We start from the raw sequence: 23214 nt of genomic DNA, 5'->3' as shown, positions 1-23214 counted from the left end.
CACTCCTTGAAAAAAGGAGAAAATCTTTCAGCTCTGTCTTCAGGCTGATTTGTCCCTTGTTACTTTTACAGGCTCCACAGAAAACATGACAAAGACTCAAGTGATATCATTCCATTGCTAACAGATGTTTCCATGAATAAAATGTTTGATATTTCTGCCATTGAAACTCATTTGTAAAATGAAAATAGTAATATTGTCCTTTGTATTTAAGAAAGCTCAACAAGAAGTTCAACCAGAACTTAGACACCACATAAAATAAAATATACTAATTAAAAAGAACAAATGTGAAAAAAACCATAGAAACCAGAGTAAGGCTGGCCTGTCTGCAGGGTGCTGGTGAAGATCCTCTGTAAAACTACTAACTATTAGAAGTTTGTGGTATGCTGTTTGCTTCGCCACTTTATGACTATTTTCAATTTAAAAGTTTTTTAAACTGTTATTCAAAATCCATCTGAATAGCCCATACAGAATCTCAAGAAAGTTTGCTTTAAATAACATTCAAACCCAAGGAACACATACAGTTCCAAGAGGAAGGATGTATATCCAACACTTCTATGATACTGCTGCTACATTCCTGAAAGCATCTTCATTACTCATCATCTGCCATTATATGTCCTCTCATATACAGCTTAACTTTACTGTGACCTAGAAGCTGTTTTATAGAAATGCTAATAAATATTTTCTACTCAATGTCTGCATTTATAATTGCATTTTATGTTGGGAACTATGACTGCACAAAAAATGTTAAGCTGAACTGAAACAATATTGTACTTTTAAGGAATAAAAACATTTATGAAAAGGTAAAAGATATTATACTATTGTTTGCATATTTTATAGTTTTGAAAACATAATTAATATATTTAAAGTAACAATAGAGTAAAATTGAAAATACAGTGAAGATTACTACAGACAACCAAATCCAATACTAATAGCAACAGAAAAGGTTTCTATGAAATTATTCCTGTTAAAAGTAAATTTCTATAAAGAACAAAAGGAAAACGCATTGCTTGCCCAGAATATTTGATAATATAAACCTTGATGAATATGAAAGGAGCTGCAGGCTAAACTGTCTGTGGAATATGGGTATCAGCAGAGATTAACCTTAGCTGCCAAGTATGCAGACTATAAAATAAAAGGGGAAAATTCTATCACTAAAGCGACATAATCTCCTGAGCACTGAGAAGCTTGCACCAGCTCACTGGTTACAGCTACACGTCTAGGAGCTTACTGAACATGCAAACCTATAAACTACTGCTGGAATGTAACAGATTTGGTGAAATAAGAGCGGGCTCTGGGAAGAAAATATTAAGAACAAATGTTCTTAAACTACTGATGTCTTCAAAACTTATACTTCTCAATATGAAATAAAAAATCATTATTAATAAACTTAATTAAGGCCCAAAAATCAAAGAGAAATCACTTAGATCTATAAGAATGAAAAAAACACCTTAGCAGAAAAGTTTGATTATTCTTTTAACCATTAGCAGTATACATTTTGTCGTTTCAGAACAACACCCTTACACTTGCACAGAGAAATCCACTGGGGCCTCACACAGAACCAAACTGAAAACACACAATGTGTGAACCTGCCTGCCTTTCAATATATTAAAAGGATGATGATGTAAATAGCTGTGCTTATTTATATTTAATGACATAATTCTGAAGAAGTAGGTTGCAACTGTGTTGTGTAAATTTCAGTCCAAATATACTAATAAAACAGAAAGTTAATTTCTCAAATTCAGACAGACTACACTAACAGGAAATAATAAAATATAAATTCATGCATGCTTCATAAATTCACAAGTAAGACTCCAGAATGCTATAAAGCACTTAAATGGGCTTTTGTTAATTTTCATTCATTAAAATCAGTGCTTAAGTATGTGTTTAAATTACATATGTTCTTCACTGAATTTAATTTCATCTTAGAGTAAACAACTTCTGTTTAATTTTAAATGCATTTAAGAGCACCCTTTGTATTCATATTACTCACAAAAGTAAGTTTGGTACCATGGTTATTATCTAGGTTTGTATGAACATAATATAGATATTTCTGGATATCATTTTCCCTCCTTTTTACATTGGCTTGTATACTGAGGATTTCTATTGTTACACAGGAACTGCACAAACACAGAGCAGACTTCTTACTATGTTTGCTTCTGGACTGATTCCCAGCTTGCACATTTAGACAGGGTTAATAAAAATTTAGATTATGTCTGGATTTTAAAGACGAAATTGAGAATAGTAAACAGATGATATTCATCTATATTTATTGTATGTTCATAAAGGTTCAAGCAATGTAACCAGAATTTAAGCTTGGCAAAGGCAAACTCCTAATGTTTTCCTCAGCAATTCCTCAGGAAATTGCAGCAGAAACATACGATACCATACTATGGCTTAAATATTAGAATTTGGTGAAAAATCATTAAATTTATCTGAGTCACTTTAGAGGAGAGGGTTCAAATTAATAGCAGTATAGCCTTGGATATAAAAGATGTGACCCAAAATGGTTCAGACATTCTGCCTTCTGAACACCCTCCTCCTGTGCTCCTCATGACTACCTTGTATGTGTGTGAAGTATATCCTTTCAGAGAGAGTTGGGTGTTCACAGAGTAATCTGGTTCACAGATTGCAGTCCCAGAGCCATATATATGGTCTGTGAAACAAGGAGACACTGGAGTGCATGAGACAGTTTGAATTATAAACCACTGTGTCCTGTTACTGCACACAAAATAATGGTAACATCAGCTGTCAAAAGCCTACCTGCTTGTTCTTAAGATAGGAAAATTTTAAACAAATGATTCTTAGTGAAGAGTTCCAAGGAACCTCGAATTTCTAAACCAGAAAGCTACTTGTTTTATTCACAATCAGTGAATTGTGTCCTTACCCCAATACTGGTCCTAACATTAGTTTTTCTGCCTTCTGACTCTCCTCTCTGACATCTCATTCCAAAACCACACTCCCAGCATGAGATGGCTGAAGGTACCACCTCTGGACTGCTGACAATGTTCCACAACATGGAAGCGCTCAAGAAAGAAACCATTGCCTGAACTGTACTTAGCAATTCTGAATAATTTTTGTAAAGTTTTGCCTAAGTCAACTATAATGCATCTTGATAATTTTTTCTTTGTGTCTGGGACAACAGTAGCTTCTTCCTCAAAATGCCTCCTTCCTAAGATCTGATTGCAAAACCATGATAGTCTCACCCTAAGAATTAATGCAGTATGTATTTACATACAGAAAGAAAAGACTGGGGGGGGTCATGTTTCAAAGAAATTATTTGATAAGGAAAATGAATTTCATCTGGAAAATGCATTTCATCCAAATTATCATTTTCCAAACATACCAAATATTTCAATACAATTACAACAATTCAACATGAACTTTGCTGATTACTCAACAAAGCTTAGAAGTGTATTTTCAGCATGATCAGATAGTCACAAGTTCCACAAGCACAGGATGGAATTATACCACACTCAGGTTTCGTAAACAGGTCAGAGTTCTTTCAATGATATACTGACATACTTTGTGTGCACCTGATGTAGTTTATACACCACATTTAAAACCATTTAAGTCCAATGTGAAAACAACTCCAATTTACAGTATTGGTCTAGGATGTTTCAGTGAGCCCACTGGCTTGGAAATACAAAAGTACTTTGACAAGTTTCTCCCCACTCCTCTTGTAGTAGGAGGATGAAAGTCTTGGGAAAAGGGCTTGTTGCCACAAAATCTGCTCCAGCCAGCCTTCAGCTGGCAGGAATTCTGGACAGTTTCAACTAAAATATTTTTACATAGGTTTCAAAATGGCACAAATTAAAAAGTTGAAACATATCATGGAACATTCACCTTTTTTAAATGTTACTTTTGTTTGAAATTTGGAATCTTGAAAATGAAGCCAAAGGACTCCTGCCCCTCCTCTTCCCCATTCCCCGCAATGATACATTGAGCTCAGACCAGCTTTAAAGCTAAATTTAAGCTACTGAGTTATTATGACTGATATTTTGTAATGTGGAAAAAGAATTGGTGCCGGCACATTTTCTCTGTATTCTTACTGAATCCTCCCAAAATGGTTAGAGAGACGTGTACAAAGAAAAAATGCGTATACAAAACTTGAATAAAACCTTGAGAGTGTCTTTAAATAATTTTTCATGATATAGTAACCTTTTTGTTTCATTAAACACATAGCTTGCTTCATATACTTTAAAAATTTTGACTTTAAGATCAAACCAGTATTTTATTAGCCTATGTTTAACCAGGTAAAGGCATACACTGTATAAACCCTTTATGTCAAATCCAATGAGCCATGTTTAAAACCTTAATATTCATGCATTTGTCATGCAGAGTAAGGAGATTTGTATGCAGATTACCCCCAAAAGCAAAGTAGACACAGTAGCTCCAGGGAAAAGAAGCTGAAAGAAAGGAACAAGATTGTCTTTTGTAACCAATTGCTCACCTAGATAGGATCCACTGTTGTGACCAGCACATTCAGCATCTTCTGGACGAAGTGTAAAAGCATACAGAATAAGAGCCAAGAAATAAAGCAGAAAAGTTAGAAGCCCAGCAAAAAATACAGAAGAAATTATTTTTTAAATGACAACTGTACAAAGCACAGCATTAAAAAGCCTTCAATAAGCCATTTTCTTAAAAACATAAAACAATCTTTATTGTTTTATATTTTAGCTGGAGATATTCTTGGATTTTGCAGCATGCACACTGATCTTTTTACCTTTTCAAGCAAGACTTGTGATGACAACAAACATTCTAAAAAAATTCTAAGATTGTATTATTCACGTTTTATCAGTTAATAGAAAATATGCCACTTAAAAGAAAGCAAAACGATTCGATGTAAATCAAGCTTTTTTGTAAACTATACATTATCAAACTTCAGCTTTATGTTTTGGCTCACTGGATTAGACAGAAAGGTTTTTGATCAAAAACACATCCTCTCATTTAATATAACATAGCTATAATGTATATTTTTACATGCCAGAGGCCCTTTGATCAAAAATATGAGCTACAGTTTCTAATGCTTTTATAAACAAAAGCCTCTTAAGTAAAAAAAAAAAAAAAAACAACAAACCAAACAAAAAAACCATGAGATCAGCTGCTATTACTTTAACATATGCTGCAAACATAACAATAACCAGCTACACTCAGAGGGAAACTCAGAGGGAAAACAGTAATGATGATACCACATAGATGAATCTTCTACCATCTCAGAGAAATAATCTGTCAGTATTAGTTAGAAGCTCAGGACCTCTCACAGCCATGTAATTAACTCAGAACCATCTCCCTCTATCCCAGCCCACCCAAGTGCTGCCAGTATTATTCTATCATACTGCTTTTCTATACATATCTTGCAGAAGTTCAAGAGGGAGAAAGAAGTTTAAAACAACAGTTCAAATTACTGATGATTAAATGAAGCAACTAGGAATATTCTGGTATTTTGAGCTACTTTAAAACATTATTCAATGTATTTGGTGGCAATATAAAAGCATCACATATATAACATCTCCTAGAAACACTGGACTATATTCAATTTAATTCTAAACACATGTTCTCTAAATAAAATTATTGGGCTATTCAGGGAAACTTTTATACATGTACCTTCAATTTCCTCTGAGAAGCACAAAGGAGAAATAGGAAAGGAAATCATTAAATGGAGTGAAAACATAACTTAAGAAAGAAAAGTTAAATTGAAGAAGAAAAATGCACCTACCACACTCAACCGCTTCCTCATCTTAGAACAGCCAAAAAGACAAAGTATTATTGTTTAATACTTCATAAATAGGAAAAAATTCAGGTATGTAAGCTACTCTCAAATTCTCTTGACAGCACCTATTATATCGAGGCATATACCAACATACCAGTAGAGAGTTTAACTACACTCAGAAAAGCATGTAAAAAGGCATTGAAATACTATGTGCACTTTAAATTCCCGTATGTGATTCTTCTACTATTCATTTGATAGAAATGACCTTACCCTGCTGTCATGGAAGATCTCTTTGGTATTAAACACAAAGTTTGTTAGTTCCAATTAATCAGTCTTAACCTAGGCTTTTGAAGAATCACCACCATGAACATGATCTCAGTATTTTTCTGCACTTACAGTAAGAGCTGCCCTTTGAAAAAATGATGGATTTTGAAAAGGTTTTTTGGTTGTGGCTTTTTTCCTTTTTTTTTTTTTTGGAAAGCCTATAATTGCAGCTGAAAACATGCTGAAAGTATTCACATACTCTTGTAATCTTTTCTCTGACATTATCCTAATGTAATAGATATACATAAGACTTTCTCCTTTCCTATAGTAAATCAATAAATTTCTGCTGCCTTGACAGTAGAAAACATACATTTTTGTAATCATCTTTGGGGTTATATAGAAAAGCAAGATAAATATAATGAATGCCTGTTCACAAAGATATTATACACTAAGGTTAAGATTTATAGAGAGATTTAACAATCTACCTCTCATTCAAATTTCCTTTAGAATTTGGATAAGTAGGGCTAAAATATAATAATTTCAAAGACTTTCCATGAAGCATGTATTTTCTCAGAATGTGAAAAATTATTCAAGAGCCATTTTACAATATTTTATGCATAACTAATGTACAAAACAAAGGCTAGGTCAAAATTCTCCTGCATATATCCACATGAAGAGCTCTTTTCATTTCATGTCACAAAATGGATTTAAGAGTCTCTTCTGCCGCAGGAAAAATACTGTTTTGTACAATCATTTCTTGGTACCATTTTTCTTGAGGACTTACATTTTAAAATATTAATTTGGAATACTTTTCTGAATCTTATTTAAAGTTCATTTCTATGGTCAAGGCAACCATATGGCTTAAGTTGGCTGGTAAGTCCTCTAAGGTGACCACTCCTTGGCTGACCACATCTGGTGCCTTGAAAGAGTGTAGACAGTTCTGTGAGTTGAATGTGAAAGCATTGGATTCGTTTTTCTCTCTTGAGCTTAAAAGCTCCCAGTTCTTGACAAATGGCCTAAAGCTGGATCTAGAATGGCAGGCTGGCTTCCAGGTACTAACTCTTTTCTCCTTCTCTGTGATATATGACAAGTTTTCTGTATTTCCATTTCTATGACTTTCAATAGACTGCAGGGTATCTCCTGAAAACAAGTCACTAATGCTCAACGCCAATTCACATAAATAGATTTTAAAAGTTTCTTGAATTCAACAAAGTTATTTGACTTAACTAATAGGTGTGCATTTTAAAATACTGTCTGGTATTTTAACTGGTAACAGGTAAGCCCTCATTTATGAAGATGAAAACCCAGACCAGGAGCAAAGGAGGTCGGTATGTGCACATGGACAGAGGTCTGCACTCGCTCAACCCTGACCACTGCAGACCTCACAGGGTCCTGCAGGTGTGGTACATGGTGGAGTTACAGAATCAGGGCCAAGAACACTGAAAGGAATCCAGGCTTCTGGGCTACCCCTGCCAGGAAAGGGACCATGCTTATCCATAAACGAAAGACATTAGGATTCCCAAGTGAGTCAGCTGAATCCAGAAAGCACAAGCTGAGGTTTAATGGTGAGATAAAGGAATTCTGAACTTCCTGTTTTGTTAAAAATCTTCCTTCTAAATACTGCCCTTAACTTTCTTGGGCTACTCTTAAGGTTGAAAATAACAGTCTATAATGAAAAGATCTTGGAAATCACTGGGTTTTCATAGCTTCACGCAGCTATAAACAGTCATCAACATGTAGCTTCCAGTTTGAGCTTTACAAGGACCTTCACCAGAGCTATTGCCTGTCCCTAGTACAGTCAGAGGTTACTTGCCAGGAAACTTTGTATTGTGATTCACTAGTAAATACAGCTCTGTGCATCTGGAGCAGCTGTATGCATGTACCAAGCACGTGCCCAAGGTTCCAGAGTTTTGAGACGTGAAGAACTGGGGGCAATACAGTTTCACTAAATGGAAGTGGGCTGAGAAAGGAAAGGTCTTCAGCTGGAAGGGACAAGTTAAAGACTAAAAGAGGTCAAAGTCTAAAGAGGAGGAAATCTGATGGGAAGTAGGAAAACAAAAGCAATGACAAAATGACAAAAAACCCCAAACCCAAACCATAAGGCAACATGGAACAAATAAAACACTGAGAAAAGAAGAAATACAAGCAATTAAATGTATTGTGGTAAGAAGAGAGAGGAAGTTCCAAAGAAAATAGTCATGAAACAGGTTTATGAAATGACAACAAAGCTGTAACAAGACAAATGGGAAAAAAGAAATAGGAAACACAAGCACAATGGAAGCTTAGGTGGTTTTATTCATTTTAGAAAGATTTCAGCATAGCCAATAATGCTAAACTATAACAACGAAAACCAGTATCACATACACTGTGTTTTTATATGTATTTTAACTGAAATGTAATCAAGATCTGGTTTTTGGGGGCCTCATCTAAATTATACTACTTAGGAAGCTCAAAACCAGGGCCACTTCCAGGAACATTCTCAACTCTTTGGAACAGCCCAGCATCAGATTAAGATTTTTTGCTTTTGTTGACTTTCTTTCAAAAATATTTCCACCAAGCAATTTTACTTAAATGTTTCTCAATCTAAAATTTGATCCAGCAGCTCTTTTCTAGTTTCTTATCACAAACAAGTTGCATTATTCCTTAAACTATACTTTAGCAAGCAAGAAATTGTGATGTACAATCGTCAGCATTACAGTGAATATATTAAACACTCTTGATTTTTCAGTGATGAACACCCCCACATAGCAATCAACATTTATACTGTTTTGCAGGTATTTATGCTCTGGAGTTTTGTAGATTGAATGATAAATTATGTTAATGCAATAGGAAATTTAAGATGATCAAATTTAATTCTCTTATAAAACAATCAGAAAACAGTATCTCTACGAAGATAATTTGGAAAATGAAGAAGGATAGTCTTGCAGTGAAGGACAGATCCATTTCCAGTTCTGTCTCATGTGAACTTGACTCAAATGTCATCCAGCTTCAGGTTTCCTTAATTTCTCTGTGGTAGTAGGAAGTTAAGATTTGTAAGGACAGGAGACTTCTGAACAAAAATGCTAATGCGCTGATTTAACTCTATAGGTCTGGTTTATTTTTTGTTTGTACTTGTAACTACCTGCAGGTGGGCAATCAAGTTTCAGATATGAACACAGAAAAATACTGAGAAGAAAGGCAGAATTAAGATTGTGCAGCAATTATAACAAGCACAAAGAATCCTACTATACATTTATCCTAAATGTTTGGTCTTCAAATACAAGTAGTACAAAGCATTTATTCTTCTAGCCTGTTTAAAATTTTTTGTTGGCAGAACATAATCTTCAATTCAAAAGACACTCAACTATGGGTAAACTGGGTTACATCTTGTTTGAATGAACACCATTTGGCTGCAGTTAAGTCTTTCCTCTTGCTCACACAATGCCAATCACATCTCATAAATCAAAATTGAAAGTAAAATGGGTTTTAAGCCTTAGAAAAACTATATGATGATGGCTTTATCACAGTAAGTATTTACATTTAGCATTAAGTACACAGAACAAATGTATTTTCATGGAAAAGACATCTCTGAACAACTCTGTCATATATGCTACATACATATATTAAACTGTACACACAGGGTATGGGTATACACATATACATATGAACACAGTGCACAAGTTGACAGAGCTTACAGGCCACACTAGTATAAAATATAAAGTTACCAGTAATTTTCATCAGAGACAACACATACATAATATAAGAATAAACACAGTAACCACTGTGAAAGCAAAATTATGCTGAAGGAGTATAATTTCTTGCCTGATTACTGCAGTTTATAACAACTGCAGAATAGTAAGTTATTTGGTTGTTATTCAAAGAATTTTTTTCCTTAAAAAAACAGGTTATCACTTTTGCCTCCAAATTAACGTAACCTACGCATGCAAGAATGACCAAACCTTTTGGTGATATCTATTGCAGTCAGAGCATGAGTAGTCTTTGTATGGAAGTTAACAGAGTGGGAGCTATTAAACAAATAATTGTTCCCTGTACAAAGTCTCATGTCACTGCAATTTAGCCAGCATGCAGCAACAGGAGAACTCACAGAGGCAGCTCTGGCTGACAAGCTGTCCAAGCTATGATCACCCAAAGCCAGGAATGCTATTAAGTATTACTGAGGAATATCAGGTGAGCAGGTTTCTGTGGAGCTGGCCTTCAGCAGTGGCTCACAAGCTCAGACACATGAAACCCAACTGCATGCAGGCAGACACATCTACAGAACCTCCCTCTGCATCCCAGAGAGCTCCCTCACACTCACTCAGGTATATGGGTCATTCACCACTCCAGCACATGCAGGGTTAGTCCTACTCACACAATCTCATGCAACTCTGTTCCTTTACTTTCATTCCATTTTCCTACTTTTTTTCCTATGCTGCTTGTTCTTACAATTTTTTTCCCCAGTATCATTTCCTCACAGTATTAATGTACAAGACTGCTTTGTGCTGAAAAGTCATTGCTGTTAAGTATGGAAAAAAATGATGAAAATACTTCAGTGGTTTGTTATTCCTCCATCACTTCTGCACTAACCCTAAGCCTGGGAATTAACATATCAATCTTATCAGCAGGTCAGAACACCTAACAGCCACTTATCTCATGCATCAAATATTACTGTTGAACTTACTAAGGTTTTTCTACCAACAATAGATAAAAAAATCAGCTCAGAGCTCTTGTCAGTAATTTTTGCATTCACTGTTTCAAAGACTTTTACAAAGTAAATATATGAGTATTTTATTTAAACAGAATCAACAAGCAACTGAACCACTGCACAAATAGTGACTATAGCAATGCTCCTGCATAACACTGTTAATTGCATTAATCTGAGAATTTCAAAGCCCATCCTCTGTGGGGTTTTGCTTAATGGGGTTTATTGGCAGCTTTTGTCCATGTGTTCTTCCATTGCCCTTGTTGCAATACTTTCTCCTTTCCTTCACCCTCAATACAAAATTTCAATTCCTCACTTTTCCCTTTGTCTTTTTATTGCTATTTTTTCTATATTTTCCTCTTGTCAGCGCAAGCTCCACCTACATTGCCAGTTTCCTTCATCTTCAGTCCCAGATACCATCAAAATGTGTATCTTCTCCATTTGCACATGAGAAGGTGTGATTTCAGTATGGAATGTACAGTGTTCTGCCCCCTCCTCCAGTGTACACATGACATGTGAAATGCTTTTCACTTTAAGGGGTACAATGTGAGAATGATTCTGTTTTATCTTTCAAGAAAAGGGCTAAATGCTAGGAAAGGCATATGTATTTACACACAGACACAGTTAACAGTTAACTTGGCTATTAAAGTGAAAATAAGAATTGGCATTTCCATTAAAAAATGATCCTTTTAATAACTTAGAACTAGATTGGGTTTGTTTATTTCAGTGCAGATAATTCCTGCAGAATAAGTTTTGCAGAAAGTATTTTTCACTTTTTCTTCAATAAGGATATGCATACAATCATCACCAAAAAAGCCCACTTTTACTATGCTTCCAAATGTATGATACACAAATATGTGTAAAGACTAGCAACTACAGGTATTGCTATGCTCTAAAGACTGAAAAATTCAAAATAGGAAACAAAAAGAAGACATCCCAGAAGTAATCCAATCTACCTCCTTTCAGGTTTTGAAACAACTTAATTATCAAAGCAAAAACAGTTGTTGACTGTTTCAGAGAGCTCTTTGTATAGATAAATATAACAGTCCTTTCTAGTTCCAGGACTGACTTGACAAGAAAGAAAAAAAAAAAAAAGAAGTTATAGGATACTTGTTGCATATTATATGATTTTATCTGATTGTTAGATTAATTTTCAAGTAGAAGGACACTGGAATACCACCTAAGAAACCAGAGCTGACTGACATTTTCTGGGCATTCAAGAAAACAGAGTATTTTTCCTCAGCTCTCCCTATTAAAACCAAATGTATGTATCAAGGTTTTTTCCTCATTACAAAACAGGGATTTGTGGAACGAGTTGACTGAATAGAGCAGACCAACAACCATGGCTACAACCAAGTGCCAAGAAAGCTTCCTCTTGCAACTCCCAGTCCTGTCAGGAAAGAGACTTCTCTCAGCAGCTCTCCTGAAGTCAACGGGTTTTCATCTTTTTTGTAAGCCATAATAATAACTGGCAAATTGCCCTTTTTTCTACAAACTAAGAAAATTCAGGTCACATGACTGGATAGGAACCACTGCACCACTGCAACAGCAACCAGCCTCTCAATACACAGCAAGTTCAGGATGATCTACAGAACATGTCTCCCCACATAATTACCCTTCCAAGCATCTATATTAAGATGAAGGATTAAAAAAACCTAAAGAAACCAAGCATTATCAAAAGCCAAGCATTATCAATTTCCCACCTTCACGCATGGGCTAAAAAAAAAAAAGAAACAAAAAATTTGAACCCAGCAGTTCTTTCCAATTTTCTGTTCTTTATGTCAGCTTCCTTACATATTTCTGATGCTGTCAGATAGCTGTTTGTTCAGCTGAGCAATGCATAGTTTTCCAGCATCTCCCAGTTTTGGCAAGATGATTGCTGTACACAAATAGAGACACGGCCTCCGTATCTCACATGCTATGCTTGGTAACACAAAAAAAACTGATTAACTTTAGAAAGATCACAAAGGTGCAGAGTTTCCCAGCAGAATCTTCTTGAAAATCCAAGCAAGTAGATGATTTTCCTGAGAGCAATTTGAGCAACATCCTAAACACAATGTTTTTTTCTACTGCTAAATTCTGATCTTTAAAATGTCTTCTCTACAAAGAATCTGAATTCCCTCCCAACACTAAAAACATGTTTAGTCTTTGAATGAAGGGATAAATCTCTACTCAGAACAGCATTTCCCCTATTCCAATGAAAATCTAGTAAATATAGCAGCAGATTGTCTTAAGAAAAAAGGAAGAGAGAGAATGACAAACCTATATTACTCTGCAGTATTTCCTCCTTCAAGAAGCACCACTGCCTTCTAGATGGTATTTAACTGAGACTTGCTTTGTTCAAAGAAATTCCAAGAGAGAACAGTAATAGGAATACTGCTTGACCCTCGTGCTCTGTCATATTTTAAAGGCAGGGGGAGGAAGACAGGAATTCTTCTCCCTGTTCAAGCTAGTTAAGGGAGTCAGTGGAAAAAGCAGAGACAACAGTAGGCACTGTACTCTGGGTCTTCTTTGGATTGTAATTTTGGCAATTCCCAATCAAGTTGAGGCTGCCTATTTGGAAGGGTGAGATGCATCTTGTAAAACCTTTCACCTGAAGGTCACTAGAAAGATGCAGTCCATTATAAAAGGGTTCATGCGGTGTTGCTGCAGCAGCTGATTTACCTCTTCAAAAGCACCAGTGCCACCTTACTTGAAGGCTCTTGTTGAGTGTATTATCCACATTCAAGAACAGTGGGCAGAGAGAAATAGCTATACCCTGGGATCAGACACTTTTCCAAAACTGGGGCAGAGCAACTTGACCTAGAACCTAGAAAAACAACAGATTTACTACAAGCTGGAGAAGCTCCTCTTGTTTCTAAGATCTATGTAAATAGAAAAGCTATGGTGCAATTGTAATGTGTTACTGTAATTACAATGCTAGTCAAGGGCTTTGGAGTCAACAACAGCATTAGGGCACACAATCAAAAAGTGAAATGGAATGAAAGATAGAAAATGAAGATTATAAAAAAAATAACTGTTATTATCAAGATTCAGAACACAACAACCATAGCAAGAAGTTAGGAAATTGCAACAGAAACCTTGGTGAGGAGTTTTAAAGTTAAAAGCATTTAGTTTGGCATTTAATGTGCCAGCATCCACTGTCTGCCATAGTATCTATACTTTTTCTTTCATTGTTAGATAATGAAAGGTGGTTGGAAATATTAGACCACTTCCTGAATACTTCTAGATGAACTCACAATCGTGTTTGTATTTAAGATTTAGATCCTGCTGTAGCATGATAGTTTTTTACATCACTTATTTGTTATGAGCCTGTACAACTAAAAGAAATAACAGGTCAAGTAAAATATGCAATAATACTTAAAACAGATGTTGATGTAAATTCCAGTGAAGAAAAACATTTGTTTCAACGTATGTGCTTTCTTAGAGGTTATTTTTCTTATATTGTGTAATTCCCATATTTAAAAACAGACTTTAAGGATGAGTTTGTTTAAAAAGCAGTAAGAAGTGATTCTGTGTATGTGTATCAATGAACTGAATGTTCTGACTTTTAAAAAATTCTACTGCTTCATAGGACACAAAAAATTACCAATTATATGGGGGAGAGAGGGGGAGACTATCAGACCTTTCATCTTACTCTATAAATTTCGCTGTGTTGATGCAGTCCAAATTATATAAACTGTTGAGCCAATTCTATACTGTTTCAACAGGAAAAGAATACTCTTCAACCTTTGAAATGTTACATATCAAAAAATTGATTGTGCTCAGTACTTCAAAAACAATGTCAGAGGTCTGGGAATGTTTCTAGCTTCTTTTAAAGCTTTTAACGACAATGACATTATTTGCATTTATTTTCCTACTGATACAATGGATCAAGAGGCTGTTGTGCCTGAAAGAAATGCATCCTGTAGGTGAAACAAACTGCTATTTTATAAGGTTAGTGATGTGGAGTATTATTTCTATTCCAGGTTAACAGACTTACATGATTTTCTGTTGGAAATTTTCAGTGGCTGAACCTGCACTTCTGGTCTTCTTAATGCAAATCTCCTATAAAATGGGAGGTGGTGGGGAAAAGACACAAGCTCCTCAGTTTTCACTGCAAATTTGGGATTAATAAACACTTAATATCATGAGACTATTGCAAAATATGCAGAAGATTTTATAAGAAATTAACTTAAAACAATGCAATCTATTCACAACCTAAAAAAATTAAATCTTGCCTAAAATTTTTGTAAGCTCTCCAAAACCTGCTGCAGTTCTTATTCCTGCATAGTACATCAGTGTGAATGCAGATACTGATGTGCTATTTTCCATATGTTTTTTCTTTCAGTCAGGATCAGTGTAATCCTATCAGTTTTTGTCATTATTAATTCTAGCCAGAGAAATAAGGAAACCCAGAGTATGTCAGCAACATGTTTCCAAGTTAGTTGTCCTTCTGCAAATGCACATTTATTGTACCCACGTAATCTATGAGCACTACACATGCCAACTATGCTAACTTAACAACTCACCAATAAGTCTCTTCTCTTACTGCAAAAAATAATGGAATTATGCTTCTCAGTAGCTCACCTCTCCTGGAAATGCTTTGAAGGAATCAAGCCTGCCCTGGGATTGGCATCACCTTCATGTCTGGCTTGCCACCAGGTTGCATCATCCTGGCTCATGATCTGAAGGATATCTCCTTTTCTGAAAGCAAGTCCAGCTTCTTTACAAGGAATTGCTTTATCTTCATTAGGATCATAGTCAAATAAGGCTCTGATAAACATCTGGAACAAATAGTGTTTGATCTTTATAGTCAAATATTAAATACAATCCAAAGGTATCTTCCTCTTCTGTTTTTACTATTCAACCACTGAACTAAATAATGTAAATATTTACTTCTGCAAAACATCCTTATGGATGTCTAGCATTGGAAGTTCATATGGGAATGTTCAACTCATTGCTTCTGCAACTGCAGTCTCAGTGGAGCAAAGGCTCTGGGACTCAAGGCAAGCAGGACTTGGCAGGTGCAGTGTGCCCGTATGAGGAAGAGAGAACACACTGTTAAACCATGGTGCTATCAAGTGTCCTCTACCTAGTGAACGATGGAAGGAGTACTTGGAACCAAGCCAGGTCCTTGCAGAAGGTGGAAGATTACCTGTCAACTACACAGCTGAGAGTTCAAGCTCAAGAACCATGTTACACCCACTCATAAATTCAGCACCTGTGTATTGAAGTGTATGGCGTCATGTACAGTACTGTCACATTACAAAAGTTGAGTCCACAGGTATAAATCACACTATAGGTTCTGTCATCCAAGCAAAAAATACATATCCTCAGCATAACAGTTACTGCCATGGCTTCTGAAATAGTCTTACCTTGCCTTCCTTCATTGGCATTTCTTCCTTCACACTGGGTATAATTTTAAATGTAATGGCTCCTTGAGACTGAGCCTGGTGAACATTTGAAAAGAAAATGCACTCAGAATTAAGCTAATATTTCAAAGAAATCTTAGAAGATAAAGAAATTCAAATGAATTTAAAAGAACATGAGTCTATCCTCTCCCAAGCATGACCTCCAGAGTTTGACCACTTCACTTAACCAAACTCTGTATTACAAAAATTAAAATACCCACTTAAAATGCCTGGGTTCATTTGCTTCTCTAGGGGGGCAGATGGACGGTTAAAAACTGTGACCTGCACGGTTCAGAGGTCCCATTTCTGTACTGAAGGCAGGAGAAAATGCTACAGCTTAAATGTATGCATATTAGAAGCAACTGCTGGACTCCTGGCACAGTTTGGACATCCCTGGAAAAATCAAACTAACATTTCATTTTTCAAAAAAAAATTTATAGAAAAATTCGAACAGGCTTGTGCCATATTTATCATATAGAGCTATTAGGGGTGGGATTTATTCGCTTGGCAACTTTAAGAAACTAGAAAAGCAAAACATATTTGAATAGACGACGTGTACTAAGTGGAAAAAAAGCCCTCCGCTATAAATCTTAAAACAAGTTAGCCATCAGCAACCACCTCATCCATTCATCTTTCCCTATATCCCACTTCAAGTGTGTCTGGCTGCATTTGACTTATTAACCACAGTATATTCCCACTGCCTCAGTGACATTTTGCTATTGAAGGAAGTGCTAATCAGTTGGAGGCTCTGCTACTATTGCATGCAGCTGACAAGTTTCATAAAACGAGCAGATTGCAACAGCCAGCCAACGATTTAAGCAAAATGGAAACAGGCCTGTCCAGTACCAAGCGAGACATTCTTCCGCCGCGTGTCTGCGATCCAAGGCTCGCTGCTTGACAGGCAGCAGCCAAGGTCTTATTTCACCCGCCGTAGGACTGGAATCAATAATTTTGTTACTCTTGAAACAAGCTCTAACTAGCTTTTGATGTTTATACGGTACCTCGGAAAGGTAAATGGGGAAATTGTTCACACCTTTTCTAGTGGTGTTTTGTTTCTAGACATTTTAAATTATTAATTTTTGAAGGAAACTATGGTTCTGCAGGGAACATGAAACCATAAAGCAAGAATGAATATCAGCAGGCTAGCACTTGAATGATCTTGGTTCCTGAAGCAAAACTGTGAGACAGCTGCTCAATTCAGCAGGACAGCAAGGTATTTATGTATATAGAAAACCCTACAGCATGAACAATGGAGCTATCATGACCCTCATCAATTTCTTTGAAGTAAAAAGAAAATATTAAATAAATAAATAAATATTAAATATTTCTGAAAAAGTCTAAATTCCTAATTTGCAATAGTGTTTCAATAATGAGAAATCAAGCTGGATTTAGAGACTGTGCAGTTTAGAAGAGTGTAGACAGAATAATATATACGACTATATACTGTAAATCAAAGTCATATAAAATCTTCATATACCAGTTATACAGTCTATCTAGTTCCTGTACTATTAATTAATTGTCAGAGGGAGTGACAATGAGTTATTAATGAGTTATTAATTAATACATTTAAAATAGTTCAAATTCAACAGATCATGGTGGGCCTTAAGAACAAACTGTGGATTATGAACTGAAGTCTGCAACATTCTGCAGCATATTTATGGCAATATTACAGTCTTTAACGCTTCACAAGTAATCTATAATTGTATATATAGGCAATGCATGGGAAATCCCTCTATGAGAAATGACAGGTTTTTAAATGATGGCACTGGAAGAAAAGCCATTATAGTAGAATACACTTTTTTCTAAGAAATACACTAGAAATCATAAGCCTCATTACTTTTTCTTAACTCTCCTAAATTAATTTTAAAATGTTTGGTATTTACCAAAATCTGTATTATTTCTTCAGGCTTTTTATCATCTACGGGAATCCCATTGACTTCCCTCAGTTCATCACCAACATGAATAAGCCCTACAGAAGAAAAAGAGAAGTTGTGAAACTGTAGCTTTGTATTACACAAAAAGTGCCATTAACATTCAGCTTGTTTCTCCCTTGTTCATATACGTTAAGCTCCAATTTTCATACACTTTAAGCTCTAAGATAAAAACAGGAATATATGGTGAACATAACAGCTACTGTCCTCAGACAAATTTGATAAGATGGTTGGTTAACTCACCTCCCTGTCTTCGTCCTAAAAATTAGTACCACCTTCTCTACAACTTTTCCAGACTTTCATGCAGATATTTGAAAGATATCTATGCCAATTATTTTTCTACTTTTTCTACTCTACTACTTTCTTACTGCTACACAGGTACAAATAGTGCAAAGAGCACTAAGGCTGGGAATGCTAACTTGTGGCACAAAAGTTTGCAAAGCTATCTATCTATCTATCTATCTATCTATCTATCTATCTATCTATCTATCTATCTATATCTAGATTCACTCATTTACTCCATTACTGCATCTAAGGATGAAACGCAGCTGTCCTAGATTTTCTTCAGTGAAAAGAGACACCTTAATGTATGATTTAGGACTTTGCTTAGGTTTTTGCAGACACTGAGCATCCCAAACTAAACAAGGATGTGCTGCAGTTTTGAGAACTACCAGCTGAAACTCCAAATGGATGTCCTAATAAAAAAAAAAGTCAAGTTTCTCCATCAGTAGGTTGGCATATGCCATCATAGAATGATTCTTGGGGTGTGTGACACAGGGACAGGAGTAGGACTTGATCTTGATGGATCCCTTCCAACCTGGCATGTTCTATGATTTATAAACAGATGACATCAGCTGGAAACAAGTAATGATATATATATAAACCCCTCTGTATGCACTAACTCAAAGATACCTTGCTGCAACTGAATTGGGGAAAACAATCAGCATACTTTCAGCAGTATTGAATTATCACTTTGGAAAACTCTTCAGAGCCCAAATACTTCTGTTTGTCACAGTGATGTATTTCATTTCTACAAAATATGGCATTTTATCTCATCTTGTTCTGAGCTCTTGAATGGCTAATGCTAAACAACAACACCTTACCACTTCTATCTGCAGCTCCTCCACGCATTATCCTGGCCACCACAATGGCACCAGTATGTTCATCCCTTTTAATAGTAGCTCCCTTGGGTAAAAAAAAAAAAAAAAAATTGTTTATCTCAACATAATTTTTATATACTGCAATAAAAAACATTTGCTACATAAAACTGCAAAAAGCTGACGTGTTAATATGTGATTAAGCCATAAATGATACTTGCTTATGAAAAGAATATACAAAATATGTTGCTCTATTTCTGTCCTCTTAAAATGTGTCTTCTTTTTCAATCAGAAGTAACTCATGCATTCTGTGAGTACACAGGTTTATAGAAAAAAGGACAATGATGGAAAAATTTGCTTTTCAATTTAATGGCAACTGCAACATAGCTTACTTGAGACTGCTACTAAAATTGAAACTAAACTATTGCTTCAAATTGCTAAATTGGTGTTCCTACATTAAAATAGGCTATACTACATACTACAGGTACAGAAGGTATATCACTGTTCATAATTGTTGCACTTTATGCTCAGAACTCACTGTGTACCCTTTACTTTACAGTGTTGTCAATAAACAAACACATCTGAGAAGGGCCCTGAATGTTGGAGCTCACCTCGAACACTCACAGGACAGAAATGCAGAGGAAGGGAACATTTCCTTAGTTAATCGTGGCTGTTTTCATATATTAAACACAGACAGCACAGGGCACTGAGGTGAAATGACATAGTGTAGTTAAATTTCTAATGAACAGCTGTCTAGATGAGAAAAATGCCTTTGTAACAAGAACTGTGAGGGTGCAGTGCAAAGAGGCACAAGGTGATGGGGAAGCAGCAGGCAGCAGCAGTGCCAAGTGAGAAGGGACACAGAAGTGCAGAGCTGCTGCCTCAGCTGCAGTGCCAGTCCTTTCAGGCAGAACTGGGGGAGCCAGGGAGGAAATGCTGGCCCTGTTCTGGGAGACAGAACTACAGTGGGGATTTTAACCAGGTAAGTCATACTACATAACCACCCCCAAAAGGTTACTTGATCAGTATTTTTAAAAAACAACAAGAAAAAAAACCAGCATGCCTCATCCATCAGGTTTTTAACTGCATGTGGATACTTTACCATATTAATCTAATTAGTTACCTGCAATAGCTCTAACTTTGTTAATCAACAGAGATATTAAGGACTCTGTCAGGCAAGTCAACTTTCTTAAAATTTCCATATTTGCAGTTAGTGAATGAACAGTATTACTTCACCTCTGAGTGCTATGTGCAATCTGCCATCACTGGTTAAAATTTCCTTCCATCTGAGAAGTGTTGTGCTTGGAGTAAGGTACATAAGTACTCTTTAAGGAAGTTCTTTGAATAACTTAATGGCTTTTATAGCTACCTTGCTATATTTGTTTAGAATAAACATGAACATCATATTTATCACTACTTCAATTTTTAAGTGTTTCATGAACATAAAGTGGAAAGCTGAGATTTTTCTACAGTTAGCAATTTCACTGACTAAATAAATTTGCTTCCCTCTACTTGGCAGATGGCAGATGGAAATACAGCACAAGTCACAAAGACAAAAAATGGGAGACTAATTTATAGTTTGATATGCAAGTTGCATTTATTGCAAATAGAGAAAAATTGAAACAGTCACCATTCACTTTGGCTGAAACTTCAACAGCAGCCAGCATTCCAAAGCAAAACTGATGTGCTGTGTTTGTGCATTTCATTTTACATTCTAAATTTATTAGTAGAAAATTCTATCTATAAGTAAACAAATTCTGCAATTTGCCAGCTTTATTCTTACGTATTGTTTATTACACAATTATATCAGCATGCACTTGTTTGCATTACAGTTTCAAATTAGTATGAGAGTTTAAAAAAATAAGCTGCAGCTAATCTCACTTAAGAAACTCATTACTAGGAAAAATAATTGCATACCATTAGGAACATATTAAACAGCCTTAAGTCCCCTAGCTTATATCTCAATATTAAGTTCTGACCTTGCAGCAACAGCTACTAATTCGAAATTTCTAATAATACCTGGAATGCTTTACCTATTGTAAAGTAAAAAGGATTTTATTGAGTTTTTTTCCTGAATACATCCATCAAAAAGTAAAAGAGCAGCATTAGGATGCTAGAGGCAAATATAAATACGGGACATTTCCACTACACTGTCCATACAAAACAGACTCTCCTAATTAATCAAGGAAAAAGCCTTCATAGGAAAGGCTGCTTGGCTTTTACCTAGAAGTAAACACCATGAAATAACACCAAATTCAAAAGGCAAGCAAGGACTGGCAGGCCTCCCCCGTGATCACCCACTGCCCCAGCCCCATGCTAATGTCTGGAAGTGGTAGTTCACTTTGCTGGGCTCTTTAGACAGATCTAGAAAAAGACTTGTGTGCAAAGACCACACTATTGACCCAGACAGCATCTGGAAGTAACAATAAGGCTCTTGTCCAAGTGGAACAGTCACTTCATGCTCTATGTGATTATCACTACTGGCACAAAATGAATTTTCCTAGCATAGATTAACTGATCAGAAAGATGGCCCCACAAAGATAATAGGCAAATTGGAATTTTCATACAATGGACAAAAACAAGTTCAAAATGACAGGAAAATGATTTAACCCAAGCTTACTCACTGTCAGTATCTCCTCTGTGGCAAACCCAAAGTGCATGGGCAGGTCCATGAAAAACACTACTTGAGTTTACGTATTTGTACCTTTAGTACACAATTTTAAAAAGGGGTTCTATAAATTCCACTTTCCTCCTAATTTAGAACTCTTAAATCATCAAACACAAGTGGATTTCTTTTTGAAAACCTGAAGAGCTGATTTTCTGAAAAAGCAGCTTCTCTTGTACTGCTGCCAGCCCTGCTTAAACTATGAGGTATATATAATCTGGCAAGAAATTCTCCTTATAAGATGTTCAGCTCCAGTACTTTCAGTTACATGTGCAGTGCAGCTCCTCATTTAGGGCTTTAAAAATGGAAGAAGGTTAGACTGGACCTTGAGAGCTGGAAAATATTTTCAGTGTTGTGAGCCAAAAGTGTAAGTTACCCTAAATGAGACATATACAGATGTAATAGCATAGCTCAGTTTAAAATACTTCTAAAGGGAAAAATAAGGAGTTTGGGAGCCATATGGTGATCAGACTAAGAAAATGCTTAAAGGTATACCATACAAAAGTACTAAAAATAATACAAGCTCCTTCAGCAAGGCTTTTCCACCGTTTTTTTGTTGCTTCCCCCACCCCCCCACCCCATTTTTAATGCAGTATCACTCATGGGTAAGCATTGCTCAGGGCTTCACAGATGTGACCTTTATTAGTTCATCCGTTTATCTACTGGTTCTAGAATATAAACATTTTAAGTCTTTATTTTTTAAAGAAAGAAAAACTAGCCAGTAAAATAAATTACTAATAAGAGAATTTGAAACATCAGTAATAATGTTGCATATCTCTCTGTTAAACAAAAGCATGTGCGGATGATAAATGCAAATAACTATTCCAATAAGCCTTATTTTAATTCATTCTCTATTGAAAGTGCAAATACAAGTATCAGTTACCTACCTTACAGTGAGGAGTTATTTAAAAGTTAATGTACACTTATATGTAGACTATAGCTAACCCTGCATTCAAATCCCACCAAAATCCCACCAAAAACCAGCTAGGTTCATCCACTATTGTGAACTGAGCTACAGGGACTAAGAATGTGAGGTAGATGAAAGCTGTTGCATTTGCATGGACAGAACACATAAACAACTCTTTTAAATCACCAAAATTCATTTCAACCAAGTTCAGCTATGGAAATCAGGTACATAGTTCAATTTAGGTGTCCAGGCTACCTCTGTAGCTCTGGAGACTGAATCATCCTTTCATTAAGCCAAGAATTTTAAACAGATGGCACAGGTCATCCTCTGGAGCTGCCTTGTCTATAGACATGGCATGGCATAAATCTTAAGTCTTCAAATGACCAGATCTATGTGAAATTAATTTTTGTGACAAAGAAGCAACCATCTTAATGTGAAGAAGCATCCTATGCAGAGTACTGGAGTATTACATTTGGAAGCTGGCAGTAATAGGAGTCCCGGTGCTGAACTCCTGGTAGTGTGGTTATTCATCTCAGATATCAGGATTGCTAACCAGGAACAGGGCT

General features: G+C 35.9%; 1 protein-coding gene across 4 annotated transcripts in view; it reads right to left on the bottom strand.

Moving 5' to 3' along the window:
* Positions 1 to 23214, bottom strand: part of MPP7 (MAGUK p55 scaffold protein 7) — a 146440-nt gene that overhangs the window by 17689 nt on the left and 105537 nt on the right. For 2 of the 4 annotated variants that reach the window (XM_064404911.1, XM_064404861.1), the window contains 8 exons: positions 19083 to 19164; positions 17932 to 18017; positions 16013 to 16087; positions 15225 to 15421; positions 14638 to 14702; positions 5717 to 5737; positions 5605 to 5616; positions 4451 to 4492 (listed from right to left, as the gene is read on the bottom strand). In XM_064404911.1, the coding sequence (XP_064260981.1) occupies positions 4451 to 4492; positions 5605 to 5616; positions 5717 to 5737; positions 14638 to 14702; positions 15225 to 15421; positions 16013 to 16087; positions 17932 to 18017; positions 19083 to 19164 (580 nt within the window). The remainder of the gene's footprint in view (positions 1 to 4450; positions 4493 to 5604; positions 5617 to 5716; positions 5738 to 14637; positions 14703 to 15224; positions 15422 to 16012; positions 16088 to 17931; positions 18018 to 19082; positions 19165 to 23214) is intronic. The other 2 variants (XM_064404957.1, XM_064404995.1) reach the window with 2 other exon arrangements.

The sequence above is a fragment of the Passer domesticus genome, chromosome 1, assembly GCF_036417665.1.
Source record: "Passer domesticus isolate bPasDom1 chromosome 1, bPasDom1.hap1, whole genome shotgun sequence".
Classification (NCBI taxonomy): Eukaryota; Metazoa; Chordata; class Aves; order Passeriformes; family Passeridae; genus Passer; species Passer domesticus.
This window is presented reverse-complemented; position numbering and strand designations above follow the sequence as displayed.